General features: G+C 51.4%; 1 protein-coding gene across 1 annotated transcript in view; it reads right to left on the reverse strand.

Annotated features, from left to right (window-relative positions):
- Positions 1-1,410: 1,410 nt before the first annotated feature.
- NAT8L (N-acetyltransferase 8 like) overlaps positions 1,411-18,023 on the reverse strand; it is a 28,722-nt gene continuing 12,109 nt past the window's right edge. Inside the window, exon 3 of the mRNA XM_009904220.2 lies at positions 1,411-2,718. Coding sequence (XP_009902522.1) covers positions 2,351-2,718 — 368 coding nt within the window. The 3' untranslated portion in view covers positions 1,411-2,350. The remainder of the gene's footprint in view (positions 2,719-18,023) is intronic.

Genomic DNA, 18,023 nt, shown 5'->3' on the forward strand with positions numbered 1-18,023 from the left:
TTTTGTTAATTAAACTCAAGGTCTCTTGCTACAGTGCCCTTCGCCATCCTCATCTTCCCCCCACCCTCCCCCACCCCTTATTGCTGGGACACACGCGGGCGTTCTGTCCCCACCCCTGCTCCTAAAAGGTTGGACCAAGGCTTAGCCCAGCACTGAGAGACCTGCTGGGGTTGTGCCAAACGGCTCCTGCATCCCTGGCATCGCTGCCTGCTCCACAGCCCTGGCAGGGATGAGGCGACCCCCTCCCTTGCTGCTCACATTCAGCATCGCCGCGGCTCAGTGCTGGGAAAGCTTTAGGCTGGAAAGGGGACAGCTCAGTCCCAGTGAGGCACAGGTGACATCCCATGTGTGGGTCCATGCCATCTGCCTCCAGTCCAGCCCACAGCTCCTCTCCCCACACCCAGCCCACCTCCCTGCTGGGGCTCTCCCATTGACGCTCCCATTGTGTTTGGTTAACACGTGCTCTACCCTTTCATCAAGCTCAGCATGAGAGAGGTGGTGCTTGTCATCCCCCCCACCCCCATATAATACTTCATAAAATAGTAACTTTCCCCCCCCTACCCTCCCCAGGAACTAAATTAAAGGAGTTTTCCCTTTCCATGTATTAACAGAGCTGAACCCCTCCACCCACCCCCAATTAAGTGCAGCCAGAAACGGTTCTCTCTATACCTCCGATACCACGCTTCACAAATTGCAAACCTACCAGTCTTCTCTCTCTCTCTCTCCTCTCTTTTTTTTTTTCTCCCCCAAGACTTAATTCATGCAAAGTTGCTATTTTGTTTAAATAAGTTATAAAAGTTGATATCTCAGGCTAGAAGAAGCTTGTAGTCTTGGTTATTCTTTAGTTGGCAGGCACTGTACAGACATACCGGGTACAGACACATGCCGAATCTGCTTTGCATTGCTTTTTGCATTGTACAATTCACAAATCTGACATCATTAAAGCAGTTAATTACCTTTGATGGCAGGCTGCAGTGAGGCCATCTACATTGATCAGACAAGCAGCTGGTTAAGATAGTGAGTACGCTCCCCCCCACCCCCACCCCGCCCCGTCCCCACCCCAAACCCCTCGGAGCTCCTCCCCCCTCCCATCCCACCCCCCCCCACCCCCCCTCCCAGAAATGCTAAGTATCTGTCACAGGTTGCTTCTCTGAAGCGGTTGGGTTTGGTGTGCACATGAATTTTGTGCAGAATGTGTTGCCATAGGAACTGCAGCCTCCATTACGCCTCGACGACACCATTCAGCTAAAGCCAAAACCAAAACCAAGGAACAGCGACGACGACAACAACAAAAAGCCCTTAAAATATCAAACAAAACAAACAGGGGGGAAAAGAAACAAACCCAACCCAAACCCAACCCCCCTCCCTCCCCCCCAAAAAAAACCCCAACCAAACAAACAAGAAAACCCCAACAAAAAAAAAACCCAAACCAAACCCAAACCCCAAAAAGGCAGCAAAGAGAAAGTCCCAACGCACATGCGGAGTCTGGCCCAGGGCTGCAGGTTTAACACGTGGCTACGGAACAGCGCAGGAGATGGTTGGGGATTGATCTCAACTTCACACTATGGTACAACGGGGCTCAGAGTTTGGAGTCTGTGCTGGCTTCAGGAAGGAGGTGGAGAGGGGCAGGATGGAGCTGTGGTTACTCGGATGCACCCAGGGTCTCTCGGAGGTTTGGCAGAACGAGGCACATCCCAAAAAGAACGAACAACCCAGGAAGTGCTGTGTCAGAGGGCGTGCAGCGCGCTGTCCTCTTCATGCAGGGGAGCAAGCAGGCTGGGGACGGGGAGGCTTGTCCCCCGCCACACCTCTTCTTTGAAGACTACTGACCAGTAAGTAAGGGTGAGACGAGTGTGAATTCTACTTCACCGGCACGTGGAATACTGCAGACCGCGTTTCAAGTAAGATTTCTGCGCTATGGTGGATGCATCGCTACGTTATCTCGCCCCTGGAGAAGGAGAGGGCTATGTACACCAGAGCGGTGGCACTACGACTTTGCAGTGAGGTCTCTGTGCTTTATGGAGGTACCTGGGACGGAGAGGTCGCCGCGGGTCACGGGCAGGACTCCCAGCACCACCACCTGCAGCATGCGAGGGAGGAGCGCTGCGCCCAGCCAGCCAAGAGAGGACGTCAGGGAACCAAAACCAAACCAAACTCAAAACCCCAACTCAACCCTACACTGGCAAATCAGCAGTGGTGAGAAAGAGAAAAGGGGCTTCGTTATTTTTTGAGGGGGACGAGGAGGAGTTGGGGGAGAAAAAAAACAGAACAACAACAACAACAAAACGAAAACAAGAAAGAAAAGAGAGAGGAAATCAACTTTTGTTGTTGCTGCTTGGTTGGGTGGTTTTCATTCCTCCCGCAGCTGCAGGCGGTAGCGGTGGTAGCGGACCTGGAAAAACATCCTCTCCAGCCAGGAGCGCGTCATCCCCGGCAGCGCGTAATGTTCCACCACCCCCACGTGCTTGAAGCCCAAGGACTCGTACAGCTTGTGGGCGGCCATCTTGACGGCCGTGGTCCCCAGCACCACCGAGGAGTAGTTGTTGAGCACGGCGAACTCCAGCACCTTGCGGCCCAGGGCCTTGGCGATGCCTTTGCCGCGGTAGTTGGAGTCGACGGACATGCGGCGCAGCTCCACGGTGTTGTCCTCCTCGTTGCCGCGCGCCGCCACGATCCCCACCACGTTGCCGTCCAGGACGGCCACCCAGAAGCAGGAGCCTGCGGGGGAGAAAGCAGCACATGGAGCCACCCCAGATGGACAAGGCAGGCAAAGCACTCCCTGAGGAACACCTGGGGATGTTCAGTCTGGAGAGGAGAAGACTGAGAGGGGATTTAATAGGTATCTATAAATATCTGAGGGCTGGGGGTCAAGAGGGAGGGCACAGGCTCTGCTCAGTTGCACCCTGTGAGAGACAAAGGGTAATGGATATAAACTACAGCACAGGAGGTTCCACCTCAACATGAGGAGGAGCTTCTTCACTGTGAGGGTCACAGAGCACTGCAACAGGCTCTGCAGGGGGGTTGTGGAGACTCCTCCTCTGGAGACTTTCAAGACCCATCTGGGTGTGTTCCTGTGTGACCTGCCCTAGGTGACCCTGCTTTGGCAAGGGGTACTGACCTAGATGACCTCCAGAGGTCCCTTCCAACCCCTAGCATCCTGTGAATACACCTATGGGGTCAGGAAGCACCTCTCTGTCATAACCTCCATGAATAAAGACCAAACTTGCTTTTCCTCTAACACTGTGAAGGGGATGTTGTTCTCCCAAGGAAGACACACAGAGAAGTCACTACAAACTCTAAGGGTGGTGAGACACTGGAACAGGTTTCCCAGGGAGACTGTGGATGTCCCCTCCCTGCAGGTGTTCAAGGCCAGGCTGGATGAGGCTTTGAGCAACCCGGTCTGATGGGAGGCGTCCCTGCCCATGGCAGAGGGGTTGGTCTCTTCCAAGCCTGACCTTTCTATGAATCTATGACCTTGTTGGAGAGAGGCACCCAGACCATCCCATTCCACTGCTTACACTGGCCAAACATGAAAGCTGATTCGATTAGCAACTGCTGTAACTCTGGAGTAGTGCAGCAGCACCTTGTGACTTGGCAAAGCCATCAGAAAGCGATGGCCAAGGCTTTCTGTGCTTCTGTATGACAGAGCCCAGCTGCAGAGGAATCATGGAGCAGTGGCAGTTGGAAGGAACCTCTGAAGATCGAGTCTGACTTCCCTGCCAAGGCAGGCTCACCTACAGAAAGTCACACAGGAACACATCCAGGTGGGTTTTGAATGTCTCCAGAGATGGAGACTCTACCACCAGGTATAAAGTGCAGGGAACCAACCCAGGTTCAACCCTGGCTCATCCCCAGCATCAGTGACACACAGCTCAGTGATGCCCACTGCTGTCCCCACTGCAAGGCACTCCACTGGCACTATCTAGGTCAGCTGCTAATTTTTAAAACACTGGGGCCTATCCTGACCCACTTCTCAGGAGCAGTTAAGATGTCTCTCCTCTGCTGCTGCGCTGGCAGTGACTGCATTCACCTGCATCTCCAAGCGTCGGTTGTTCGGACGTGACCCCAGATGAAGACCTGCAAGAGCTGAACCCCAGCAGCCAGCCTCCCTCTGAACAGGAGTCCCAGGGCTCAGCTGGCTGCTCTCTATGCTGACTTTAAACAGCTCATCACGTTAGGGCTCTGCTCAACAACCCCCAGCTCCTGTGGTGCAGTCTAAAAATTGGGGTGCCTGAGTCTCCTCCGTGCTTGGAGACCAGAGGTGGGGTAGTCCCATGGAGGTACACACTCACATCTCCCCAGCACCCACTCAGTCCGGAAGCAACCTCAAACAAATGCCACAAAGCAGGCATCAGCTGGTGGCTGCTAAGCTGCAGCTGGTGGCACAGGCACCACATCCTTCTCATGCAGCCCTACATGCAGCATCTCCTCCTGGAGCTGCTTCTCCAGCTTTTTTTTCCCCTCAAACCACAGATACCAACCAAGGGTTTCCCCCCAGGGAGTGGTCGAATCCCCATCCCTGGAGGTGTTTCAAAGAGGCAGAGATGTGCTGCTGAGGGCCATGGTTTAGCATCAGCCTTGGTAGAGCTAGAGAATGGTTGGACTGGATGATCCTAAAGGGATTTTCTAACCAAAATGATTCTGTGATTTCTCTCAGCCCCAGGTTCCTGATTTCCCCTTCTCAGCAAGCACCTCTTGCCCTGGGCCCACCAAGCCCAGGAGGCTGCTAAAGCTCCCTCAGCAGCACTGCCCACATTTAGAAAACGAGGACAATTTCCAGTATTTTGGGATTTGGTGCCTATTTAAGACCCAAATCTGGGCATGACCACCACAAGGGAGCCCACATGGCCCTTCACACCTTCACTGGGGTCAGCCCTTTCTGACTACCCACCCCAGGCCAGGAGCTTCACACTCATTCACCACAGAAGGGATTGTCCAAGGTCGCAAGGAACATGACAACAACCCCACACACACTCCTTGTTAGCTTCCACTTACAACTTCAAAGCTTAATTACAAGGATTTTGGGTTCCATGTGAACAGACATCGTATCTGGCACGTCTGCCAGCATCTGCTGTGCACACAACGCTCAGGGTTAGCAGCAGACAGGACACAGCTGCTCAAACAATGCCACTGGTACTCAGCTCTCACACCAGCAACCCCCAATGCTGTCACCCTGCCTCCCACCTTCTGTCTGCATCTGCTCTCAGGATCATCAGTAGCCACTTCAGCCTCCTAGAGACACCTCAAGCTTCCAAAGGTGGCCAGATCCTTCAGCCTCCTAGAGACACCTCAAGCTTCCAAAGGTGGCCAGATCCTTCAGCCTCCTAGAGACACCTCAAGCTTCCAAAGGTGGCCAGATCCTTCAGCCTCCTAGAGACACCTCAAGCTTCCAAAGGTGGCCAGATCCTTCAGCCTCCTAAAGACACCTCAAGCTTCCGAAGGTGGCCAGATCCTTCAGCCTCCTAAAGACACCTCAAGCTTCCAAAGGTGGCCAGATCCTTCAGCCTCCTAGAGACACCTCAAGCTTCCGAAGGTGGCCAGATCCTTCAGCCTCCTAGAGACACCTCAAGCTTCCAAAGGTGGCCAGATCCTTCAGCCTCCTAGAGACACCTCAAGCTTCCGAAGGTGGCCAGATCCTTCAGCCTCCTAAAGACACCTCAAGCTTCCGAAGGTGGCCAGATCCTTCAGCCTCCTAAAGACACCACACAGAGCCTTAACTTCAGAAACTCACAGGCAAAAGTCACAACAAAGGAAGACTATTTCTTTATGATGAGAGGGCTGTGAGAGGCTGGAACAGGTTTCCCAGAGAAGCTGTGGATGCTCCATCTCTGGAAGCATCCATAGGCAGGTTGGACAGCACTTTGAGCAACCTGATCTGTTCAAAGATGTTCCTGCCTGTGGCACAGGGGTGGACTAGATGATCTTTCAAGGTCTCTTCCAACTCAAACCATTCTACAACCACCTGGGATGCATGCACCTGTGTGATGTGCACAACAAGGAAGGTGATTTTGGGCTGTTCATGCTTCACAGCAAGGTCACCCACAGCTCCTGAGCTGAGGGTACCCAGGACCTGAAAGCACCCACGATGGCAGTGTCTTTCTGCTCTAAATTTAAGGATGGTTCCCAGCTTTTGAGGCCCAAAAGAGAGCATTCAGCTAATCCACCCACTCCGCTCCTGCCCTCAGGCTCCACACACCACTGCCAGCCCCACGCCTTGAGGACTTCCCCGGAGCACCATGCCTGATAGCTTACTCTCAAACCAAAGCACCCACCAGCCCTGCCCAAGGAGGACACACCGTGTGAGCCCCTAGCTGTGCTCGCAAGCCCTCCTCTCCTGCTCTCCCCCAGCACCGTGAGCTGCACAGCTCTCCCCCGCGCAGCCGACGAGGCTGCTGGGTGAAAATAAATTCATTTATTTTTGCTGCAAACTCTCCTCTCCCCCCTTTGGTGAATAAAAGGCTGGTGGGTGGATGGGTGGAAAGGCTGGAGCCAAAAGCAAGAGCATAGAGTACTGCTAGCAAAAGAAGGGGGGAAATGAGATCCCAGCCTTCCCCACCAACGTGAGTCCTACGTGACTGACTCCAGCAGGTTCTCAGAGCTTTCCCAAGTCCTTCAGCACCTGAGGAATGCTACCTCAAAAAGCAGAGCTGCTCAGAAAAAGCAACACTCTGACTGCCAGGTGCTGCTAAAATCCATTGTTTTCTAGTAAATTCCAGTACTTCCACAGGAACAAGCAGAGCTCTGCCTCCCCAAAACATTCTGAAGTCACACTGGGGTGCAGCACTCACAGGTTGATGGCTGGACTTGATGACCTTAGAGCTCTTTTCCAACCAAAACAATTATATGAGCCTATGATTCATGCATTAAGGGGTGAAGGGCTGAGCCAGACAAAACCTGTCCCTGCTTCCCACAGGGCTGGAGAGAGGACAGAGCAGCTCCTGTGGTCACCACTACCTGCTGGTGCTGATTTTGCCTGGGTGAGGTTGTTGATCCCTGTGGGAGCTCAGCAGAGGGCAAGAATGGAAACCTTATGCAGAGAAGGTCTTCTCCCTCTTTTTTTCACGGGTGGCACTGCTACCTCCCCCAGCTGAGCTCTCATCATCTCCTTGAGAGTCATTTGTGGAATACAATTTCCAGACCTGCAACTTCCCCAGGCAATGTCCCTTCCAGCACTGTGATTTTCAGTTCTGCTCCAGCATGTCACACCGATGCAAACATGAGCAATTCCCCTCCTGCCTCCAAGCTGTCCCAGCTGACATCCTCAGCGCATCATCCAGATCAGGAGACCAGGAGAGCTGCTCTGCAGCTACCACCAGCACTGCTGGGAACCTACCAGGTGAACACTGGCTCCTCTGCATCATGCTTACAGCTGAGCCAGGAAAGCATCTGAGGACTGGCCACCAGGAAAGAAGGAAGCTGATATTAACAGAACCTTCTGGGCAGGCTCTAAATGAAAGCAAGGAAGCTGCAGAGGTGTGACATGCAGGTGAGAGCTCTGGGAGCAGGGAGGCTGCCCACAGCCTGAAGGAGAAGCAGCAACCCCCCCATCCCAGCTGGCTGAGCAGTTGCAGCCAGCAGCAGGTACAGCTGTTGCCTGTCCTTGGTTAGTGTCCCTGTGCCCAAACTGACTGTGTCTGTGTGGCAGCTGATGTGCCCTAAACTCCTCCTGAGGCACCATTTCTGTCAGCTGTTCCCAGAAGAGCCTCGTTTCTTCCTTGACATTAATGTGACTCAGATAGGCTGCCCCATGCTTCACCCAGGAGGAGGGAAGGGTGTCTGGAGTGCTGAGTCCCTCTGCTCCTTTCCAGACCCAGACAGGGATAAGGGCAGGGACTGAAATAGCATCGACAGTGCACAGCCAGCTCTGTGCTGGAGCCTGTCCCTTTGCTGCCATGTACAACCTGTCTCACTTGAAGTGACGTGAGCACCGTGCTGGCAGGAGGAGAAGGGAGACACCAAGAAGGCTACCAGCATCCTGTCCTGGATCAGGAAGAATCTGACCAGCAGGACCAGGGAAGGGATTGCCCCCCTGCACTCAGCATTGCTGAAGACACACCTCAGTTTTAGCCCCTCACTCCAAGAAGGACATTGAGGTGCTGGAGCAGGTCCAGAGGAGGGCAACAAAGCTGGTGAAGGGTCTGGAGAACAGGGCTGGTGAGGAGCAGCTGAGGGACCTGGGGTTGCTTAATCTGGAGAAAATCTTCTCCCTTTCTACAATTCCCTGAAAGGAGATAGGAGCCAGGTGGGGCTTGGTCTCTTCTCTCCAGTAGCTAGCAACAGGACAAGAGCAAACAGCCTCAAGTTGCACCAGGGAAGGTTCAGGTTGGATGTTAGGAAAAATTAGTAGTCAGGCACTGGAGCAGGCTGCCCAGGGAGGTGGTGGAGTCACCACCCCTGGAGGGGTTCAAGAAATGTGTGGACATGGCACTGGGGACATGGTTTAATGGTGGTGGTGTCTGAAGGACTTGATGATCTTGAGGGTCTTTTCCAACCTTAATGATTCTAGGAGTCTCCTTTCCACATTTCTAGTTTCCCTTGGCTTCAAACAGGGCTGTGCAGCAGCCCCCACAGCTTGTGCTGACAACACTGCGCCTGACCTCAGTTAAAAGCCATTCCCACAGAATAGTGACACTGCAGAGTAGTTTATGGCCATGGAAACTTGTTTAGATGTGATGGACCCTGACTGAACACCCCTGACAATGCCTCTACACCAGACAAAGCCCAGGCACAGGGGAAACAAGAAATGTCAGGGACACACAAGAATTATTCACACATGAAATTAGAAATGCTGTGGGACCTCTTCCTTCCCATAAATAACTCCACAGAAGCTACCAGCACAAGATTCATAGCCCTGTGATAAATAACTCCCTGCTGGAAGAGCACAGGGCAGCAGATCTATATGCCAAGGGTGGGTGACACCTCTTGATTCATGGCACATCTGGGCAGCAGGCAATGAGCTCACCCCCAGAGCACAAAAAGAGATGGATGATTTGGTCCTAAGCAACCAGCTCAGCCATTTCTCCATCTGCCTCCTTTTCCAACATTGCTACCTTCCACCTTGGTTCTTACCAGAGGCTGATGCTACCTGCAGTCATCTCTAAGCTCAGGCAAAGCCTCCAGAGCTGCAGTCAGCTCTGGATGTCACTGTGGGATCATAGAATCAACTGTTGGAAAAGATCTCAGAGGTCAAGTCCAACCTGTCACCCAAGACCTCATGACTACTAGACCATGGCACCCAGTGCCACATCCAATCCCTTCTTGAACACCTCCAGGGATGGTGACTCCACCACCTCCCTGGGCAGCACATTCCAATAGCTAACAACTCTCTCAGTGAAGAGCTTTCTCCTCACCTCCAGCCTAAACCTCCCCTGGTGCAGCTTGAGACTGTGTCCTCTTGTTCTGGTGCTGGTTGCCTGGGAGAAGAGACCAACCCCCAGCTGGCTACAACCTCCCTTCAGGTAGGTGTAGAGAGCAATAAGGTCTCCCCTGAGCCTCCTCTTCTCCAGGCTGAACAGCCCCAGCTCCCTCAGCCTCTTCTCATAGGGCTGTGCTCAAGGCCTCTCCCCAGCCTCATTGCCCTTCTCTGGACATGTTCAAGAGTCTCAATGTCCTTCTTAAACTGTGGGGCCCAGAACTCAAGGTGGATGACATACAGCATCTGACCTGGAACACAGCCACAGCACTGTTCCATGCACTTTTACCACCAGAAACACTGTCACTATCACCCTCAAGAGCAGTGGGTTTCAAACTGACTCAGGAGCCAGGAATTCAGAGGTGCCCTCTAAAACCTGAGCATAAAATGAGACATGGGGGGGGTGGGGGTGGGTGATGGGGTTTAGACTGCAGGCAACAGCTGGCCTAAGCATCTGTGCAAGCCCAAGAGCACATTTGGATTCAGACTGGCGCGTGCCCTGACGTGTCACTGCTGATAAACCTGGGCAGGTGATGGTCCCACCAGGAGGCTTTGCTGCAGCCCAGCTTTACCTTCACCTGGGGATGGGAAGGGTGGTGGGCTTGCAACTCACAGTAACAGCACAAGAACTGATTTCCACCAGTGTCTGCCCCACACCTGCCGATGGAGCTGGTCCATCCTCAAAAGCACCCAGCTACTTCCTCACAGGTTTTTCAGGGGCTGTCCAAACCCCTCAAAAAGAGGTTGACAGCCAGCTGTGGTTTACTTCCTATCTTGACTGGAGAAAAGAACAACATTCTGCAGCAAATGGACTTCAGAACCTGGCCACATCTGGTCCTAAACAGCATCTCCTGCTGTTGCTGCTGGGGGTGTAAGCCTGCAGGCAGTTCTGAGCCTAAAACCTTTGCACTCCCGCTCTGAAGCACCCAGGTGACAGCTCCTACCCATACACCTTGCTCCTCCAAAGCAACACAAGCTGTTAGCAGCCATAGCCCCACATCAGCACTTCACAGGCTGGTTTTTCCAGCAGGCTTCAGTCCCACAGGACCCAGAGTGTCACCAGGCACGACAGCACCCGGGGAGCTCATCAAAGGCCCGGGAAGCGCTTGGCACATCTCGGGAACAGGCTTTTGATGAGACAGCTAGAAATGTGCCACCAGCAGGGCACAGAAAGCCCTTCCTGCACAGTTCAGAGGGTGCTATATTAAGAACTGCAACAGCAGGGCTTGGAAAAAAAAAATCTTCTCTCTGGCTTTTTCTGTTGGCTGTGATGCGCTTTGAAAAGCAAAGACTGTAATAAAGCCAACGAGCAACAACCGCTCGAGGAAAAGCTGCAGGAGCAGTTGTGGGGAGGTGAGAGGCACCCTGGTTATCATAGAATCAGTCAGGGTTGGAAGGGACCACAAGGATCATCTAGTTCCAACCCCCCTGCCATGGGCAGGGACACCCCACACTAGATCAGGCTGGCCAGAGCCAGCCAGCCAGATGTGTCTATCTGATCTTCCTCTGCGGTGAACTATCCCTTCGCCCACCCCCCAACTCCCATTCATCCCAAGTTCCCTCTTTGACTTCCTATCATATGTCACAAATTCAAGGCTTTTATTCTTGACTTCCAGGTTACTACACAATCACCTCTGTCTCCAGATCAACTTTCACATGTTTTTCATTTTCCTCTCCTGCTCCTTTTGCAGCTGGTTTCCTTTCCCTGCTGTGTTTTGCACTGTGCCTCTTCTAGGCTGCTCCACTTTGCCTCGTCTGTCATGAGTGACACCAGGCATTGCTTGTGATGGCCTGGGGTAGTGGAAGAGAATAGGAAGAGAGAGAATAGGAAGAGAATAGGAAGAGAATAGGAAGAGAATAGGAAGAGAATAGGAAGAGAATAGGAAGAGAATAGGAAGAGAATAGGAAGAGAATAGGAAGAGAATAGGAAGAGAATAGGAAGAGAATAGGAAGAGAATAGGAAGAGAATAGGAAGAGAATAGGAAGAGAATAGGAAGAGAATAGGAAGAGAATAGGAAGAGAATAGGAAGAGAATAGGAAGAGAATAGGAAGAGAATAGGAAGAGAATAGGAAGAGAATAGACCAGACTGGAAAAGACCTTTGAGATCTAGTCCAACCTATCGTCCAACATCATCTAATCAACTAAACCATGGCACCAAGTGCTCCATCCAGTCTCTTCCTAAACACCTCCAATGATGGTGACTCCACCACCTCCCTGGGCAGCACATTCCAATGGGCAATCACTCTCTCTGGGTAGAATTTCTTCCTAACATCCAGCCTAAACCTCCCCTGGTGCAGCTTGAGACTGTTTGTCTTGTTCTGGTGCTGGCTGCCTGGGAGAAGAGACCAACCCCCACCTGGCTACAACCTCCCATCAGGGAGTTGTAGAGAGCAAGAAGGTCTCCCCTGAGCCTCCTCTTCTCCAGGCTAAGCAACCCCAGCTCCCTCAGCCTCTCCTCACAGGGCTATGCTCCAAACCCCTCCCCAGCTTTGTTGCCCTTCTCTGGACACCTTCCAGCATCTCAACATCTTTCCTAAACTGAGGGGCCCAGACCTGGACACAGGACTCAAGGTGTGGCCTAACCAGTGCAGTGTACAGGGGCAGAATGACCTCCCTGCTCCTGCTGGCCACACTGTTCCTGATGCAGGCCAGGATGCCATCAGGGAATATTTAGCCTGGTCCATTGGTCTGCTCCCTACTGATGAAAAGAAGGACACTCCTGAGCAATTGTCATTGATAAGCAAAGCATTAAACAGCTTAAAGGAGTGGATAAAGCCTAGAAGATGTGATGCTGGCCTGGCATTGTCCTCAGGACTAGCTGGATGACAATTCCCAGCTCAGTGGAGCTGGCTCAGCAGAATAGACCATTCTGCACAAATGGACAAGCACAGGGAAAAGTATTTAAAGTCCTTTCACAGAGGATGTTCCCTGTGCATCCCAAAGCCACACTAAGCTGATCAGCTGCAGAGTCAGACCTTAAGCAAAAAAAGAAAAGTTAATCTTCAGAAAAAGAGGCTGAGGGGAGACCTCACTGCCCTCCACAACTCCCTGTAAGGAGGTTGGAACCAGGTGGGGGCTGGTCTCTTATCACATGCAACAAGAGACAGAACAAGAAGTGGCCTCAAGTTGTATCAAGGGAGGTCCAGGTTGGATATTAGGGAAAAAAATTCTTCACAGAAAGGGTTCTCAGGCTTTGGACAGGCTGCCCAGGGAGGTGGTGGAGCCACCATCCATGGAGTTGCTCAAGAGAGAGGTGGATGTGGTGCTGAGGGATGCAGTTTAGTGGCAGGATTGTGAGCTCAACGTGAGCAGTTGGACTTGATCTGAAAAGGTCTCTTCCAGCCTCAACAGTTCACTGATTCCAGAGCAGCAGTTCAGAATTCAGACTGCTTCTTAGCAGCTTAAAGGGAAAAAAACCCCACAACACACCAAGAAATCAAGCCCTTCTGGCAGCTTTGCTGGCCAGTGTCCTCCTAGCAGCTGCTCCAAAAGACAAGACTGATGTGACAATTAGCTCCTTGTTAGTTAAATTAGTTGACAAGATTAAATGTGCTGGTGGTGGTGGTTTAAGCCAGCTCCTGAAAAGGACATCCTTAAGGCTCAGTCTCCATCTTCTACATCAATCTTTCCCTCCACAGCTTGATTGCTTTCAGAAAGGTACTGAATTTACATGGCAGCACTTTCCACTTCCAACTCCTGGGAAAACCAGGAAAAATACTCTCCAGTTACTGGATGTCTGAGAATTATTTGCTGGCTGACTTTTGCTTCATGTGCATTACTGTAAAAAGGCACCAAGCAATCACCACCAAATGACTTCCTTTTAGCAGCTGGCCCAGCCATAAATCAACACAGGGAAACCAGATAGAATTGATCTTATTTCCACCATCCATCATTACTTGTCTGGTCTAAATTTAGCCCAAATCCCCTTTATTTCCACAGAAGTGTCTGTATCTACTGCACCAAACAGCGCAGCAAGGAGAGAAACTAACAGATCAGTCCAGGCTGGAGGCTGATCTGCTGGAGAGCAGCTCTGGGAAGAAGGACCTGGAAGTGCTGGTGGACAGCAGGATGATCACGAGGCAGCTATGTGCCATTCTGGCCAAGAAGGCCGATGGCATCCTGGGGTGCATCAGGAATGGTGTGACCAGCAGGTCAAGGGAGGTTCTCCTTCCCCTCTGCTCTGCCCTGGTGAGGCCCCAGATGCAGTATTGTGTCCAGTTCTGGGCTCCCCAGTTCAAGGAGGAGAGTGGTTTCTGGAGTAGGTGCAGAAAAGGTGCTGAGGGGACTGGAACATGGAACCATAGAATCATCAAGCTTGGAAGAAGACCTCTAAGAACATCTCTTTTATGAGGAAAAATTGGTTCAGGGCACAGATTTTGTCCAAGCCACAGGCTGAAGGCAGTTGGCCTCCTTGAAGCTATTCCAAGCCATAGATACTTCTTTCTCTTTCTAGCACAGTAGCTTGAAATGGTGCTGCACACACAGCCTTCCCAGAGCTCAGGTAGCCAACAAGGACACCAGGTGTAACCAGCTGAGACCAACCCACACTCTCAACATCGCAGCAGGTGAACAGCCGCCATCTGCCACACCAAGATGAGCCCCTAGAATCCATTGCAATGGAATGGAAAGAGCTCAGGAGGTGAGGAGTGAGGGTGGCTTCAGTACTCTATCCTCCCCAGCTGCTCACCAAGGATGCTTCTTTGGGTGCCTCTCACCAGGACCAACCCTGCTTGACCTCTCAGTAAAAGCCCTTCAACCCATGGGTCAAACCTGTTCCCCTAACCTCTGGGTAAGGAGTAGATGACTAAGTAACAGGGGAACTGAAATGATAGCATAGAATAGCATAGAATAGCATAGAATAGCATAGAATAGCATAGAATAGCATAGAATAGCATAGAATAGCATAGACCAGACCAGGTTGGAAGAGACCTTCAAGATCATCGTGTACAACCCATCACCCAACACCATGTAATCAACTAACCCATGACACCAAGCACCCCATCAAGTCTCCTCCTAAACACCTCCAATGATAGTGACTCCACCACATCCCTGGGCAGCACACTCCAATGGGCAATTGCTCTCTCTATGAAGAAATTCTTCCTAACATCCAGCCTAAACCTCCCCTGACACACCTTGAGACTGTGTCCTCTTGTTCTGGTGCTGGTTGATGATAAAGCTGATTAAGGATAATCAGGCTTGGGTCAGCCAGGCAACCCTACTACTGCTCTGCCCTGCTGCCATGGAGGTGGAACAGCATCTCTATGGAGATGTTCATCCTGGCATGGGAGGTGATGGAACCAACCAAGCAGTTTGTACCTGCAGCACAGCAAGAAACAAGACCTTTCCCTTGGGGAGGGGGTCTGCTGGGTACTTCTGACATCCAAGGCCAGGGGGAGCTACAGGAGCAACCCTTTGGTTTGTAGAGATGCACCTTGGGTGTAGAATCATAGAACAGCTTCAGGCCTTTGGACATGACCTTTCACAGTGAGTCCAACCATTATCTGCCTCTTCAATTAGTGGAATTCCACTGAACTCTACCACAGCAGTCAGCAAATAGCCCATTAATAAATGGGGCAGCCAAAGAAAACTCAAACCATGAACATCTGTGGGGCTGGGCACAGACAATGGACCTCTTGTGGATGATGCACTAAAAGGAAAATGACATCTGTAAACCTCTGTACCTCTAAAATTACTTTGCCAGTTCAGACTACCCTGGCAGAAAGTCCCTGCAGAAGCCTAATGCAGGGATTCCCAGCTCTCCTGTGATGACCATCCACCACCACCTTACACCCCCCACCCAGGTGAGCAGGGTTCTTTGAGCCCCAGCCTCAAGAGGAGAGCTGGGGATTTGAAAGAGATTTGCTAAATCCAAGATGATTTATTTGGGGCCAGGTCTCGCTCCACGGAGGAGGCACTTGGGAAATGAAGGGCAGCCAGCTCAGAGCTGGTGAAAGCAGATACCTTCAGGGCATGTACCATCACCTGTGGCACACCAGATACCTTCACAGCAGACACCATCAGCCTGTGGCAGGCTCCTTCACCAAGTGTCTGCAGAAAGGGGATCAGCTTATAAATATGAACAGCACCTACAGCAATCAGAGCCAGGAGAGGAGCAAATCCACACCAGCCTGAGCAGAAAAGCTGTATTGTGAGGAGCTGCTGGGGTCTGCCAACCACAAAGGCAACACTGAACACCCCCACACCCCATGCTGAGACAGGACAGAATGAGGATCACTGAGTGGTGAGGGCTGGAAGGGACCTCTGGAGATCATCCAGACCAACCCTCCAGCTAAAACAGGACACCCACAGCAGCTTGCCCAGGATCACAATGTCCAGGTGGCTTTGGAATCTCTCCAGAGAAGGAGACTCCACAACCTCTCTGGGCAGCCTGCTCCAGGGCTCCAGCACCCTCACAGCAAAGAATTTTCTCCTCGTGTTTGGGTGGAACCTCCTGGGTTCTAGTTTGTGCCCAGAGCCCCATGTCCTGTCACTAGGCACCACTGAGAAGAGCTCAGTCCCATTCTCTTCTTTGGCTTTGGGGGGCAGGTTGGGGCTTTTTTTGTTTGTTTATTGGGGCTTTTTGGTTTGGGGTTGCTTTGGTTTGGGGGGCTTGGGGTGGCCTTGATTTGGTGGGGGCTTGGGGTGGCCTTGGTTTGGCAGGGGGCTTGGGGGTGGTTTTGATTTGGTGGGGGCTTGGGGTGGCTTTGATTTGGTGGGGGCTTGGGGTAGCTTTGATTTGGTGGGGGGCTTGGTTGTTTGGAGGGTTAGAGTTTTTCTAAGCATTTTACTGAAATCCTCTTTAGCTGCTTGAACTCTCCATGAAAATGAATAAATAAATAAATAAATAAATGTCCCCACGTCTCAAGGAATCCTTGCAGATGCTTTGATGCTGTTCAGACTCCTGATGGCTCAGAACAGAGCCCTGTAAAGCCTGCTGATGGCTTACTCCCAAAGGAAAAACAAATAAACAAATAAATCACTGCCCAAGAGGCACAGCTTGATGTTATCCTCTCAGCGTTTGCAGGTTCCAAAAAGCACACCAGATGTGTATTTTCATAGCCATTAAGTGAATCTAATTGACTTTACAGGCAGCAAAAGCTTGAAGAGGTGCCTTACAAAGGCCCCTCTTGAACAGCTGGGACCTTAAAAACATCTCTCATTAGCTCCACTTTCCTACAATGTCCTCCCCTCAAGCTCCTTTTCTCTCCCCCCACAACTAGAGATGGGATTCTGTCAAGGAGGACTTCACCAAGATGCTCTGTGGACAGCAGCTGGGTTCCTGCCCTGCCCTTCAACTCACCATCATCATCTGGAACTGCTTACAAATGGATGATCTCGAAGGTCTTTGCCAACCTGGTTAATTCTACCCTAAATAGTCTAAATGGCAGGAGCTCCCAGCCAGGCTGTTCTCAAACGCTGCTCTCTGCAGCTCTACTATTTAACAGCATTCTCAATTGAAAGACTACAGATTTAGGTCTTCCCTGGCTTCCCACTAGAAGTGTTACACAGTGTTTCTGATGCTGTTAGCTAGTTCCAGAGAGGATGAACAGATTTGGCACCTCCAAAAAAAGAACAAAAAGCCCTGATCTCAGCAAAGGGAATGTTGATTTGTTGGGGGTGGCGTTTTGTTGATTATTGTTCTGGCTTCCCTCCCCACCCCACCCCCCACCCCCTTTTTCTCCCCTGCACTCTGACTGCAATAACAATTTTATATATTCTATTAAAAAGGGAAGAAGGAGGCTTATAGGGATAAAAATAACAGAAAAGATCAATAGGCCATGCCCAGATACACCTGGGAGAGAGGCACGCCAGATGCTCTCAGGAAGGTGTAAGAAATCCTGTTGTTGGCAGTTCATTTGCCTTTAGGCAGAGTGTTCTCTCCCCACCATGGCTGACACGCTCTGCCTTCAGCTTAGCAGACACAACCTCCTCATGCTGCTGACTTGGATTTATTTGCTCATCTTTGTTATTCTCAGTATTCTGCTGAGGGGAAAAAAAGCACATAAAAACAACCCCAAACCAAACCAAGTTACCCAAAGAAAACTTGTGCTCACCGTGCAACAAACAGCTGAACGTCAAACTAAGGGCTTAGAGGGTGAAAATAACCCAAGGGACATAATGGAAGGGAAAGGAAGATCAGAGAGAGACAAAGAGGGAGGCTGTGTGGGGGAATGATCACTCTTGGGAGACAGCAGAAGTGCTGAGTGAAGAACCAGGCCAAAGCCACCAGAAAATTCAACACAGGGAAGGTTTAGCACCAGACTTGGTAGAGCTAGAGAAAGATCTTAAAGGTCTTTGATCTTCAAGGTCTTTTCCAAGCAAAACAGTTCTCTGATTCTGTGGACAAGAGAGCCAAGCAGAACTCAAAGGATAAAAACCCAGAAAAGGCAAATGTTGCAGTGTGACACAAGTGCAGAAAGCACAGAAGTGCTGTGGCAGGGGAAGGAAGAGGGCAAAAGAATGGAGGGAAAAAAGTAATTCAAAGCCCCAGTATTGGTTGCCAATAGTAGGATGTCCTTCTGTGGGAGCTGCTGAAATGGGTGTTGTGTGTGAGGTGCACTGAGGAGCCATTCATGGCTGGACAGCTGGTCCATCACACACCCCACACCC

The sequence above is a fragment of the Dryobates pubescens genome, chromosome 23 (assembly GCF_014839835.1).
Source record: "Dryobates pubescens isolate bDryPub1 chromosome 23, bDryPub1.pri, whole genome shotgun sequence".
Taxonomy (NCBI): domain Eukaryota; kingdom Metazoa; phylum Chordata; class Aves; order Piciformes; family Picidae; genus Dryobates; species Dryobates pubescens.